We start from the raw sequence: 13,843 nt of genomic DNA on the forward strand, positions 1-13,843 counted from the left end.
AAGAGCTAAGGAAATACAAGGCTTTGCATGCTGTTCATTCATTCTTCATTTTCAGTTTGTCTTCCATGGAGTTGCTCCTTAAAAGCCAATCTGCCTGATGACTGCTTTCAGTGAGTTTAAATTTACCACAGCTTTAAGTATAGAGACAACAGGAAAAAAAAAATCTGATAAACTACCAAGGAGAGAAAAACCACATCATTTAACAGAACGATCTCTGAGACCAGACATAAATCTCTTCAATGAACTGTATTTCCCTGCTAGTTTTTGGATTTCTTTTGCACCAGCAGACAACTTTACATGCTTCATTTCAGAGGTACATTGAAAAACGCCACTAAAATTCCAGCTGATCTCAGCTCCATTCCAAAAGGCAGTCAAATTCCACGTTGCAAAACCTAGCTGTGGAGTTTCAATGCAGGTTTTTAACTGAGAAATTAAAACTTCAGACACAGGCCATCTTTTAAATAATTTATTTCAGTAGGAAAGATTTTTGAAACCTGTTCTTAAATTCATTTCAACTAGCTTATGCAAACACACGATTTTCACACGCACACACAGAACAAAGTATTATAAAAGGTGAAGGAAGAGGCTCGAGGACAGCCAAACTGCACATCACTCAGCGAGATCATAGTGCAATCCCTCCATCCCTGGAACGCCTCACGCCAGCAGGGAACATTAAAAATGGCTTGTGTTCTACTGCATGACACCTTGATCCCCCTCCCAGCGATGGTTGGTCCCTACAGGATTATTATAAAACACATCTGTGTTTCCTGGTGCTTTTCCCACTGCAGAGCAGTAGCGTTTGAATGGATGCACTCCTGCACACAAAGAGCACTAGTGCCAGTAAAGCAGGCACCCCAGAACCCTTTATTTCAACGTTTAATCACTTTATAGTGCTTGTCTGCTTTGCAGTTTCAGCTGTGAACAGCTTTGGAATGGTAAGAAATTCCTTCAGCAAACACAGCCGAAGGCCAGAACCCACCCGAATAAAGAGAAACAATAATAATGATCAAGCACACAAAGGAAACGGAGTATTTACGGTGTTTTTAGCCCCTCAAGAGCAAGACCAGGCCACCAGGCAGGACCACGCCATGATCTGCAGGAACTTGCATTTTATTACATTTCATACACCTTCTTTTCCTCAGCAACGTAGCTTGGAGAAAACTTGTCAGCTCAGTTCTGCAACAGCCAGAGCTATACCACGTAATTTGTATTTTCTCCTTTGACCTTTCTGCTCTCTTTGAATATTCTTAGAAAGCATCAGATTAATTTTCAAATTACCCTTCCAGCATCTGAATTTATAAAAAGACTATAGTAAAACTGCTGTGTTTTTATAAGGATGTATTCCAGGAAAACAAATATTTACTTGCTTAAGAACAACACATTCTTTCTTTCATTTCCCCTTCCAAAGCTTCTGAAGCCTTTGCTGCTAAAAGTCTCTAGCAGTTGTTTCAGTGAAGGACAGTTCTCCCTACACAGTGATGGCACAAGAAATACAATATACAAAACCTTCTGGGATATTAAGACTAAGATTTATCCAAGCCTCCTCTTTCCCCAAACAGTTTTTTCCTGTGGTATTTATTTTACATTAACAAAAAGCTTGCAAGATAAATCATTGCCTAAGAATGCTCCTCAGTGTTTACATCGAAGTGGGACAGACAAAAGCAAGCTCCTTTCTAATAATGTGAGCTTCTGAGCTCATGTGGTCTAGACCATGACTTGGACTATGCTCTTCATTCCCCCCATCCCCCCGAGACATACCAAAATAAAAATAAGTCAATTTTTAAGAGGTCTGAGCTACTTCTGATAAAAGCTGAACAAGCCCAAGCTACCAAAAACCTCTGCATTTTTCCTAAAAAGAGGCTATTCAAATACAGAAAAAAAATAATACTAAAGCAACTCAAGCCACAGCTATTTTACACTGACCAAAACAACTGACTGCTGCAGAAATGCAAAGGCTGTCAGGAATGTCACCCCCTGGTACATCGAGGACACAGCCTGCAAGTCCACCACTGAAATAAAGGAATTGGTCTTCAAGTTAATAATAAGGCACTGACAAAAAGTCCTCCTCAAATCCAAGCACTCATCCTCCTCATGCACTACAAATTAGAATGATGGTTTTTAAAAGGGATAACCCTTAGGAAAGAATTCCATGTCCACTTGTACAGATCCTTTTAATGACAACTTTCCCAAGCCCAACCACCTTATGCACAAGCTGCTTTTAGAGAAAAATGAAAGAAAAAGGCTAATATTAAAGAATAATAACAAAACTTTCACAGCTGTCTCCTTGTAGGAAGAACAGACAATTCACTGATGTGATTTAGTACTGGGCTCTTGATGCTGCAACAGGCAGCACAAAGAGCTGGCCACGAATAAGACTGGAACGACTAGAGCTGGTGAGTTAAGAGTACCAAAAAACTAAAAAGGACATGCAATGAAGAAAAAGGCCATTGACAGAGCCAGAAGAAAAAGCAACCCATGTTTTTCTTGATTTGGACAAGATTTGTTACAGCTAATCAAAACCATAAGATCAACTTGCCTTTTGTCAAAGGGGACCTCTGCTTCTCGTGTGCCTCAGCAGCACAGAAACCTGCAACTGATTCTGCTGGGAGAGAGATTTGCTGTCACCATGTGTTATGTCTGACACTAACAGAGGAGGACTGGTGTTGAAAATATGTAAATGCAAATACAGGAGGCCGATGTTGCAAGAAACATTAAATTATATGAATTTACTTCTAGTGAGGAGTAGGTAACTGATGAAACCCTGCTGTGCTTTTTTATGCTTCCTTTTGCTCCCAATATGTTTTCCAATGTGCATATTTCTCTAAACACAATTTTAAAGCTGGGTGCTAAAGCTCATTCATTAAGTATTTATGTGACTTCATTTAGTATTTGTAGTTTTAATGCCCATAACTTGCACCTAAATACTTAATGAATCATAATAGCTCAAGTAATACTCCTCTGGTATGAAACAGACATTTGAAAATGAAGACATGTCTGGGATGAGCTATGTTTATTCAAACTACCAGAATTTTTTAAAAGCAAAAGTTTTAAAAGTGATTTGCTTCCTAAGGACACTGGAATAGAAGTCAGGTTTGAAAATCCTAGTCAAAAGTAGCACTGATTAAGTGAGATAAAAGTTAGCAGTAAGCAGTGCAGTGTTATGTATTTTTAATGCAATGCACCAATTTCATAAACCAGACATTCCCTGTTGCTTATCTTTCCCAAAAATTTTAGTTTAGCTAAAAAGATGGTTATCAGTCAGCAGGCAATTAATATTCATATTTGAAGTCTTGCTAGAAGTAAGCTAGAAGAGCTACTTGAAATCATTTTTGCTTAAATGCAGCCAAAATGAGGGATTTCAAGAGGCATCTTTAGTTTCAAAATCCAAACATTATGGGATAAAGTGACAAATATCAGCTGAAGTGTTTCAGCAGTTATTAACAAGATAAACAATTAGAGCAACACATTAAAAATGAGAATCAAAAGAGAAACTGCCAACTGTCTGAAGCAGTCTGGATGACAGTCTTACCTGAATACCATGAGCTCGCTGCTCTCCTTGTTTACTCAGCAATAGTTTCAGTTAGCTAACTTACTTTAACTCCTTTTTTTTAAAAACAAGAGCATTAGTACATTCTTTACAGTGTATTTGACTTGTCTGAGTCTTTCCAAGGCTCAGCTGAGGCAGCTCTCCCTGAGGGAACACACCCACCCACCACCTCTTTTATCTCCAGCCATGTAAGTGCCAGCGTTCCTGTGCTGCCCTGCAGCACTGTGTGGCCAAAGAGGACAAAAACAACGGGCAAGTACTGAACTACTCACTGTAGCAAGTGCCAGAAGTACTTCCTGTGTTGTCATTACTCACTCCAGTTATTCTGGCTACACATTTTAAGAAACTCCTCCCACAATATTCAATCTCTCCCACAAAAACCCAGCGTACCTGAGGGCAGAAAACAAGGAAGAGTAGGAGGCCTAAGGACAATGGAAGCTGGCAACAGCAACAATTCATTAAGGGATGATTTGTGAATTTTTTCCCCAGCATCCTCCTAACCATAAAGACCTAACTCAAACCAGCTGGAAAAATGCAAAAATCCAGTAATAAATGACACGTGCTAACCTGGCTCTGTCCTTAGCAAAGCTGTGGGCTGTCAGGCTGTGGCTGCCAGTTGCATGTTTCCTTTCACTAACAAAAGAACAGATACAGTTATGCTGCAACGAACCTAGAATAGCTTATTCAAAAATTCAAAATCTACAGGCTATTATCCACAATGCTTAAAAAAAGGACACACATTGTTAAAAAAAACCCAAACACTTAAGTCATTGAGAAGAAACACACATTTAAATAAGTTTTAAAACTGAAAAAACCCTAACTCAAGTTGTGCAAAGTCTACTAAGTAACACTGTTGGCTGTGAGGATGTTGTCTTTACTCTACACCCGACGTGGCTAAACGTGGGAGATGTGTCAATTGCAGAGGGATTCAGCACAAACAACCCCTTCCCAAAATTCACGACTTCAGAACAGACTATTCATTCCCCACGTAAAAAACAGCAACAAAAGAGTTGCAAGGGGAGCCAAATTCTCGTGGTCCTTGTGGTGTGATTCCGACAGAAGCATCCTTCTACTGTTTTCTTTCTACCAAGAGCCAATTCAGAATAATTCTTGAAGAGACAAACCAGCCTATTACCCTTTACATCACAAAGTGGTTGGGGTTTTTGTGTTTTGTTTTGGTTTTTTTACTGTTAGACTGGATTATCCTTCTTTCTGCCTGCCAGAAATCAAAAATTAATCATTTCCATTACGCGATTAATTTGACTCTGGAAAAAAAACCTCACAAGTGAATTTACAGGCTTCTACTCAGATGCAATAAACAAACTATACATGTTCAAAATAACAACTACTAGTAGAAACCTTTATTAGATAGTCAGAGAACTCTGAAACAGACTGGTAGGTAGCTTGTTTCTGTTTAAAAAGGAGAATTCATGGTGGAATCTGCTAGCGTATTTACGGCCACTAAACCACAATGTCAATGGAACAGTTACTACTTTTTCACAGAATTCAAAGTTCCAATATCAGAGTCATATTTTGGACAATGTTTCCTTGCTTTACAAAGATCATATTTTTGAAGATTAAAGAAAGACTAATCATCCAGGAAACCAGGTGATGTCAAGGAAACCCCAATAAAGCAAGAATCAAAGTCTTAAGCATCAAACACACACATAAAGCACAGCTCCCTTTTTACAACCATTATGTTTTTCTCTGTGAATAATTTCAGTGACCAAGAATGATTCCTGTCAAGGATGGAATTTTGATGGCCCCACACCTTTTCCCTCTTTAGGTTATCCTACCTTCTAATAAATTAGTCAATTGCCTGAAGATCAAAAGAGCTTCTGTATGTAAGGTCTGCTTTAGGCCATGTTATCAACACCACACAACGTCAACTACTTTGACCAAGACAAATACTAAAATCAATTATTGCCAAATGAGAACATGAAAGCTTGAAGTTGTGCCTCTATCTTTTTAAAATGTCCATCTGAAGTGCTATTATGAAACACCACACACTAGCAGTGGTCCCTAACTGATAATTAGCAGATACCCAAAGTCAAACGTCTCAGTGAGCTGTACCCAGGTGTTGGTGCTTTGTCATTCAGCTTTTCTGTGTAGGAGAGTCACAGGTGTGAAAACAAACGGGATGAAAACACTCAGTTCTGACCCAACAGTGCTTTCAGTTTTGTCTTGTACACACACCCCCCCCCCCCCGCAAACTGCCCAAAACACGTGTTTTTAACCAGGAATTAGGTCAAAACGTACCAAACTGATTTTTGGCTCAGCCTCTGTGCCACTGTCGGAGTCTGGCTCCCATAACAGGTCCAAGGTCTGCAAGCTCAGTGCTGCTCTAAACTCACAGCTGTGCTCCATTTCTTATACTTGCAGGTCTGAGAGAAATAACACTGCTCCAGGCTAAGTGTGCCTGCGACAAGCTCCCCTCCAGGACTCCTGGTATAGTCTAAAGAACATCTCCAGAACATGGAGTACCTTTCACCCAGTTCATACACAGCTTTTGATACAACTCTTAAATACCAGCTTACCTGCTTTCTTAAGAATGCCTAAAAAGGTGAGTTATTTTCAAAATTAGTATAAAGTTAAAAGAAACTCAAAACTAGCTACAATCTATTTAACTCAAGCACAGCACCGCCAGAAGTTTCACACACACTATTTGGTGTTTCATGTTGTTTCTCCTTTCACTCTTTAAGGCAGTGGTTTCCACAGGTCAGTTCTGAGAACATAACGAAGCATGGTCCATGGCAATTCATGTTGCAAATCCATTTTTAATTTGGGGGACTCCTCTCCCCGACCATTAGTGGTTTTGTTCAGGGCTCCAGAGTTCAGAGATCGAGTTGACAGGTTCTGTTCTGGCACAGAATACAGCTGGCACGTTTTTCATCAGGACCTTGTTCTCAATTATGAGATGGTTCAAATTGTCCTTTTTTTTTATTGTTTTGAATTTGCCTGTTATTCAAAAGTCATCAAGTTGGCAGGAACCTGGAAACAAAAATATAAATGATAAAAGAATTTACTTCCGATAGTAGCTACTTGCATTCAATATTTCACAGACTAGACACCTGTCGAAATGCACATCATTCTGTCTTCAAAAATAGGAGAAGGAATGCAACTATCACCTAGCAGTAAAAATACACTTAGAGCTGTAGAAAACCCAGTAATAATATAATCAAAATATTAAACTGCTGTAAGGTTTATCAAATGATAAACCTTATATGGCCATAGAACTTCCTAATTTTAAGGACATTTAAGATTTAAATTGTCAGCAGCACAACCTTAACATGATAAATCTCGGCTCTGCTAGACAAGAAGAACCTCTCACCTGAGCCACAGCTAGAAAATTCTTGGCACAAAGATCAGTGGTTGATGTAGGCCCCTTAGTCTTTTTTTAAGAGTAATTTAAAAAAATGAGGCACAAACATTTGTTTGGGCTTTTCCCCTAGGAAACCCGAATGCCTGCAGCAGTATCACTCCCTTTCATGAAGATTAAAGCTCGTTTGCAATACATTAGTTTATATTCCCATTTTCTATCCATCAGGAATCTGTCTGACAGCAACATCTCTTGTTTAGTCAGGTTACTAAAGAGGCACCACATTCCTGCTGACTGTCAATGAATAGTCGGCATGGTCAGATCTGAATCCAGCATTTCTTGCCTCGCATCTACCATTTACCTGTAGAAGCAAGAATGCTCAGCTGGGCTAAAGCTGCACCATTAAAATCAAAAATAGTATCTATTAAAATAGTTCTTAGTATTGTTCAGCTGACTAGGTGTTTATACTCTATTGAAAACACATTTAAACACCCAATTTTTCTAAGGCAGTTGCACTGCTTACAGTAATAAACAGCATTGTTAACCCTTACTGAACCAAAGCTGTTTTCAGAGGCATTTTTCACCACTTACTTGCAAACTCTTGGCCACTAATTGCTACCATCCCCACTTTCTCCAGCCAGGAACACAATTTCTCTCCTTTGCACTGTCTCAAATACCTTCACAGGAGCTCCTGCAACCCTCCTTACTTCTTAAGATCTCTCTCAGAGTCAGAATTGAACAAGAAAGCACAAAAGGATCTGGAAAAGCCTTTTTGTTTCCCCTTGAAATTCAGTAGGATTTCTGCTCTGAGAACTCCATAAACAAATGTACAAAGAGAAGGAAGAGTTCAGGGAGACAAAGTAACTTAAAAAGGATTTTGCTGCTGAAAAAGGTCAGTAAGAATTTATACCAGAACAGCTTTTAATAGGGTTGGAGCAGTCTTGTCTTCCTTTTTGATTCATGGAAAATGCTACTTTTGCTTTCAAAGACTGGAAAATGTAACAAGGGCTAAACTACTTTGTATACATTTTAGGAATACAAAATACATAAACAGCAGAAAATACCGGGGTCCATGACCTGAAAAAAGGCACTTCAGGAGAGTTATCTGGAATTGATATTGAATGCTGCAGTTTACAGCTTTTTATGTAGCTGTACAATAGCCTTTTTCAAATGGGCAATACAGAAATACTGCCACTCAGACAGGTATTTTAGGGCATTCCTTTCATTTCCCCAGCTGCTTTAAATTAGCCTCCAGGTAGCCCCAAATCTTTCTTCATTACCCCAGAAGCTCTGAGGACTTGTTTGCCAAAGGACAAACAGAAAAGCCAAGGCAAATCACTCAGCACATGAGATGGGTGTAGAGGCTGCTCAGGGAACACACAAAGCCCTCAGTGACAGCCTGGGCAGCTCGAAGGTCCATCAGTTCTGAGCTCCTAAAAGCTCATTCCTTTTCATTGTCTTGCTCTCACCTGTTGTCTGTTGCTTTGGCAGGCAGCACTCAGGTGTTTAAACCAGAGCATTGCATTCATTCTGTTTCCAGCTTGAAATTTGTATGAATTTCCTAAGAAAGAGGAAAAAAAAACCAGATGAAGGAACACAAATAATACTGTACACTTAAATCCTACCTGTATTCAAGTACCTCTAAATTTATAACAGAAGGTTCATATAACTTTACACTTTGTCTGGAATAGGTGCAATTGCTTGACCTATTGAAGAGAAGTTTCAGCTTGCCTGTCTTCCTTTCCAGCATTCTACATTTCAACTAATGCCTGCATCAACTAGGAAAGAACAAAACATCCCTCAAAACAAAAATGTTTTTGTTCAATGCCATTATTGCAATTTGTTTATAATATCATGATTTTTTGATGAAGTGCAAGATACCACTGAAATGCACCCTGGAAAGCTACATTTGAAAATATCTGAAAATCACTCCTAAACGTATTGATCCATTTCAGACCAGTATTTTCAGTGGCTGGAGTTACACAGTGCTTGTTTGGGTTCAGGAAGGTCAAGTGTTACAAAAACATTTCAGATTGCTGTTGCAGACTTTAAGCTGACAAGCACTCACAATTTATACCTCCTGTCAGTGGTGCTAGAAGAGATGCTTGGAAATAAAATGTACTAAGACATGAAGCAGACAAAGCATTAAATAATTTTAAGCTCCTTTATCAGAACTTTTAATCATGTTCTTTCTCCACAATTTGAAGTGCCGTGGAAAAGTAACATTTTTTTCAGAGTTTTAGCTGAAAGCAGGCACTGTGTTGGAGTAATGGAAATCCACAGGCTTCTCCACATAACAGACAAGATTTCTGAGAGATTTTCCCTGGTAATAGCACTACATTTGGACAGATGGTTTGGGTTTTGGTTTTCATTTGGAGAGAAGGGACTGCTCAAGCACCTAGTGTTAGCTGAATGGGGTTTTTTTATCGTTACTTACATTTTCACACGTGAAAATGCCTCAAAGTGTTCTAAATATAGCTGAAATGAATGCAGATGAATACTTCCAATTAAAATCACATCTGGGGTTGTTAAGAGTTTGGAGAGCTCTTAGAACTCAGTGAAGACTAAGGATTCTCCATGGGTTACTGTTCCCATAGCATTCTAAAGGCAAAGACAACATGTTGGAGAGCAGCTGAAGCTGTGAGGATGTCACCTTTCACTTGCTCGTTTACTCGCTGACAGATGACCTCAGCAAAGCCAGTGCTTATTTTGGGAATCATTGCACTGCTTACCCTTCTCAGAATCAGTCAATAAGAAGAGATCTGGATGCTCAGGGTCATCTGCCATCATCACCATCCAGCCCACCACTGAGATGCTCTTACTTGGCGTGGATTTGAACTGGAAATGCAAACGGAGATGGAAATGGGGTTAGAACAAGAGGCCAGATCTGCACAGAACAAGCACCCAGAAGGGCAGCTCCTCTCAGGGACACTGCTAGAGATTGGGTAACATCAGACGAAGCAGAGCACTTCACAAGATTAAGAAAATTAACAGAGTTTGTATGAAATCAGTGAAAAAAGAACTTAATACAAAGAATGATATTCAAAACAAATTAAAAGGAGTATCACCATCTGCAAAAGCTTGTTAGACATCTAATCTGCACTGCATGATTACTACAGCATTCCTCACCCCATTAGAGCACACTTGAACGTACAGTATAGTTCAAAAGTGCATTAATAAATGCAAACCTATTCCCCCCACTGCTCACAAACAGAAGAACTGAACTTGCCTGGGCTGTAACTATTCACAGTTAGCATGCACTAATTATTACAGTAATCTGTAATTACACATAACATGAATCCCGGGGACAAGATAACACAACTGTGTAATTAAATATTATGATCTGACAAAATAAATGGATCAAGTGAGGATGTAAATTCAATAAATAAGTGCCCAGAAATGGGCAGGCATGCTCATTTATTGACAAGATGTTCAAAATGATGGGGTTTTCCTGTTCCAGGTGTTATACATGCATTGACAGGTAACTTAGGCCTAAGCACAACACTTGTCTTTGCTCCACTAGTCCTTCTCCTGACAGCTCCTTGATCCCACTGTTTTTCATTCACTTGGTCACAGTATTATTTTCTCCTTCTCATGCTTCTCTCAGTTCCAGGCTTTACTCACCCATTAAATCCAACTTATTTCCAAACCATAAGCTTCCTTCTCCCTGGCCTCCTTTTTCACCTATTAGTAGACCCTCCCAATTCGCTTCTCCTTGCTTGCTCAGGCAGTCCCATCCATGCCCCAACCCCTAATTCATTCAGTTTCTCTCATGTCTTCAGCTGCCAGGTCTCCTCGTCCCATGTTCTTGGGTCCAACAGGGATTTTTCCATCAGTCCCTGCCCTCTCACCCTCTGCAGTGCTTCACCTCACTTCTCTGCCCAGAAGGTCTAACTCTGGTTGCTCTAATGCTCGTCCTCACCAGAGATGCCTCTTCCTCCTATCTTGTGAATCCCCATTCCAACCTCTTTATTAGCACAGTCATTTTGATCTCTCCTTAATTACATTATTAGAAACAATAAAACATCCTTCAGATTCTTTCAGCTTTGAGTCATTAATCTGTAAGTTCTAAAATACTTTTATTCTTCATGCTAGTGCCACAAGGCAGATGCAAAACATTAAGCATCTTTTGTTTCATTTTAGAACTATTGCTTTAGAATTACAAACCTGGAACTCTGGTTCAAGCAAGGAAAGAGTTACTGGTAATAAGCTGGAAGGCACCATGAGCAAAGTAAGAGTTTATAAGAATGTTCTCTGCATGCAAATACGGTTACTTTATAAATAAAATTCCATTGCAAGTCTAATGTCAGTTACTCTAATCTATGCCACAGATACTGAACTGAAGACCTGGAAGGTCACAGAATCATCACGGAATCATGGCTCCAAGCCCCATCCAGTCTGGCTCTGAACACTTCCAGGGATGGGGCAGCCACAGCTTCTCTGGGCACCCTGTGCCAGGGCTTTACCACTCTCACAGGGAGGAATTTTTCCCTAACATCCAGTCTAACCCTGCCTTTTGTCATTTTGAAGCCATTGTCCAGGTAAGTTTATCTGCCTGGGACTTGCACAACCGGCTCCATTTTAAACCTTAGTTTAAAATCCATTAGAACTTGGAATGAACAGTAGTTGAAAGAAAAAGCATTTTAACCAAGTTCAAAATAGTTTAAGAGTCCAGTTCTTTGTATATACACACTAAAATTAAGTAACTCACAGCCTTTGGGAGGTGGATGCATGTGGTAATGCCTCAAAAGAGGAGGAGTTAAATGATAAAGCTCTATCAGACAAGATTTCATTACAGTGAGGGTTGTAACTCCTTTTCAAACAAACTGAAAGATCTTTGAGGAGGCAGTAAGTAATGTCAGTCTGTAGTGAACATTAAGGCATTTTATCTGAAAGAAGGAATAAAGACAAGGAAAGGGAATAAAGGTAAGGATACAGCTCACGAGTTCTTTAAAAAAAGGGAAGTGTATAGAAGGGATTTGTTATGGACTCACTGACGACACAGCCTCAAAAAGTAAGACACAATTTAACACTTAAAAGGGACCTGCAAAATGCAAACTTCCAAGTAGCCCTAAAGCATTAATAGGTCCTTTTCACAGAGGTGGAATTTTGAGTCACAAAGCAGTTTTAATGGATTACACATCAAACCGTACCTCTTGAACAACACTTATTTCTAGAGTTTCATGGAAACAACACGTTGGGCTTTCCTGTCTCAGTTATATATCCCAACAGGTATCCACTATGTGATACTGCTAGAGCTCCTCGCTTTCCATTTCACTCAAAACAATCAGTTAATCATGGTGCTTCTCCATAAAATGAAAAGCTCCACACAAGCAAAGTGTTTCCTGCCAGCATCAATCCGTCATCGCTTGAAACACGTGTCAGCTTTCCATCCCTGTGCTCGGCTGGATTTGTATTCCATGTTTACACAGTCCCCCAGGGCAGCTCACCCTCTGCTGATGCACAGAGCCTTGCTAACAGCAAGTCTGCTTTGTTAACATGAAGGGAATGAAAGCTTCATTGTAATTTAATGTTCCTGGTTCCTATTTGCTTTTTGTAACACAGGCCACCGGAATGACTCTTACTATACACATGGAAAACTGCACAGCCCTGGCATGAGGCTTCACATAATTGATTTTTGCTGTTGTTGCTGTTCTGAGCTCAAAGGCTTTTGTAAGTAAATTTTTGAATCAAAAACTCTGAATTAATTTGTGAACAGACTTTCCACTCCAACATTTTGGCACCTACCAGTCTCCTCCTCCACATCTCCTGTTGAGATTCTACAGCTTTCTAATATTCAAGTCATTTTCTTGGTGGCTGAACATCCTTCCCAGAATGACAGCATTCTTCATCAGGGTATTTCAGTGAAAGTGCCTGAGCCACAACTACCAAGTTTTCTAGACTGCAAATAAATAGACCTAATTTTGATTATAGCATGCAATGGATGGCTTGGAACAAACAAGGGCTTGTGCTCAAGCATGAAGCCTTAAAAAGTCTCTGTTGCTTTCCAAGTACCGACAAACATGGAAAAATCTCTCATGCATGCTATGTTGTCACAGAAATTGGCAAGACTCTCAGTCTAATCACTATAAACAGTTATTTTACAGGTGTATTCACATTTTTCAGGGTGCTTATTTAAAGTCTAAGTTCAAGTGGCTATTCTTACTATTGCCCTTTTCTAAAGGTGCACAAGTGCTACGGGTTTTCACAGAGGCTTCTCTGTGAGTACCACTTCAGCATACAAGAGACAGCCACTGTCCACACATTCCTCTTAGATTGTGCTGTACTACATCTCTGGGCCCCGAAGTTCACATGCTCACTTATAGACAATTCTCTGTTACTGTAGTAATAACTGAAACCTGTTCACTATCTAAAATCAATGCTAATTTTATGCTGTTACTCTTAGGAGATGCAGCACACAATACTGGATGCACTCCTTGGCCTTTGACCACAGGCAGGAGAAGAGCTGGCTTATCCGCATCTAAAAGGGAGGGGATTTCTTGCCCCTTTTGATGAAACTGCACTGGGATTTTTATGAGGTAATTTTCCAAAGAGGTTGGCTATTATAAGCCTGGAAGAGCTTTGAGTGTCGGTGCATTCCAAGCTGCCTGGAGCAATTGCAGCAGCAGAGTGGTCAAAAGCATGCCTGTAATCAAGACACATTTACCATGAGAGCTCCAGCCAGGAAACTTTATATAGCAGACTGACTCTTTTGTTGCCAGCGTTCCTTTCCATGTCAGAGGCCTTGAGAAAGGAGGCAGAAAAGACAGATGTTTAAATGGCTCCAGAAGATGCTTGGAATATTTTGCTGAGGGAAATCTCCAATGTATCAATCTTTGAAAAAGAAAGCTGCTTCAAAGCAGATGGCATCATCCTTTTTATCTGGGAAGTAAAAAACCCCAAAGCCTAAATCTAGCCTTGGATCTCTTCATTTTGCAGAGCAAACCTCTTAGGAATCTCACTGGACAGTATCTGGA

The 13,843-nt window shown here is 39.8% G+C and overlaps 1 protein-coding gene across 7 annotated transcripts in view; it reads right to left on the reverse strand.

Moving 5' to 3' along the window:
- Nucleotides 1-450: 450 nt before the first annotated feature.
- The window catches only part of RALGPS2 (Ral GEF with PH domain and SH3 binding motif 2), a 115,407-nt gene continuing 102,014 nt past the window's right edge, over nt 451-13,843 (reverse strand). For all 7 annotated transcript variants that reach the window (XM_069022347.1, XM_069022345.1, XM_069022349.1 and 4 more), the window contains 3 exons: nt 9,599-9,704; nt 8,336-8,427; nt 451-6,538 (listed from right to left, as the gene is read on the reverse strand). In XM_069022347.1, the coding sequence (XP_068878448.1) occupies nt 6,509-6,538; nt 8,336-8,427; nt 9,599-9,704 (228 nt within the window). In that variant the 3' untranslated portion in view covers nt 451-6,508. The remainder of the gene's footprint in view (nt 6,539-8,335; nt 8,428-9,598; nt 9,705-13,843) is intronic.

The sequence above is a fragment of the Aphelocoma coerulescens genome, chromosome 8 (genome assembly GCF_041296385.1).
Source record: "Aphelocoma coerulescens isolate FSJ_1873_10779 chromosome 8, UR_Acoe_1.0, whole genome shotgun sequence".
Lineage (NCBI taxonomy): Eukaryota > Metazoa > Chordata > Aves > Passeriformes > Corvidae > Aphelocoma > Aphelocoma coerulescens.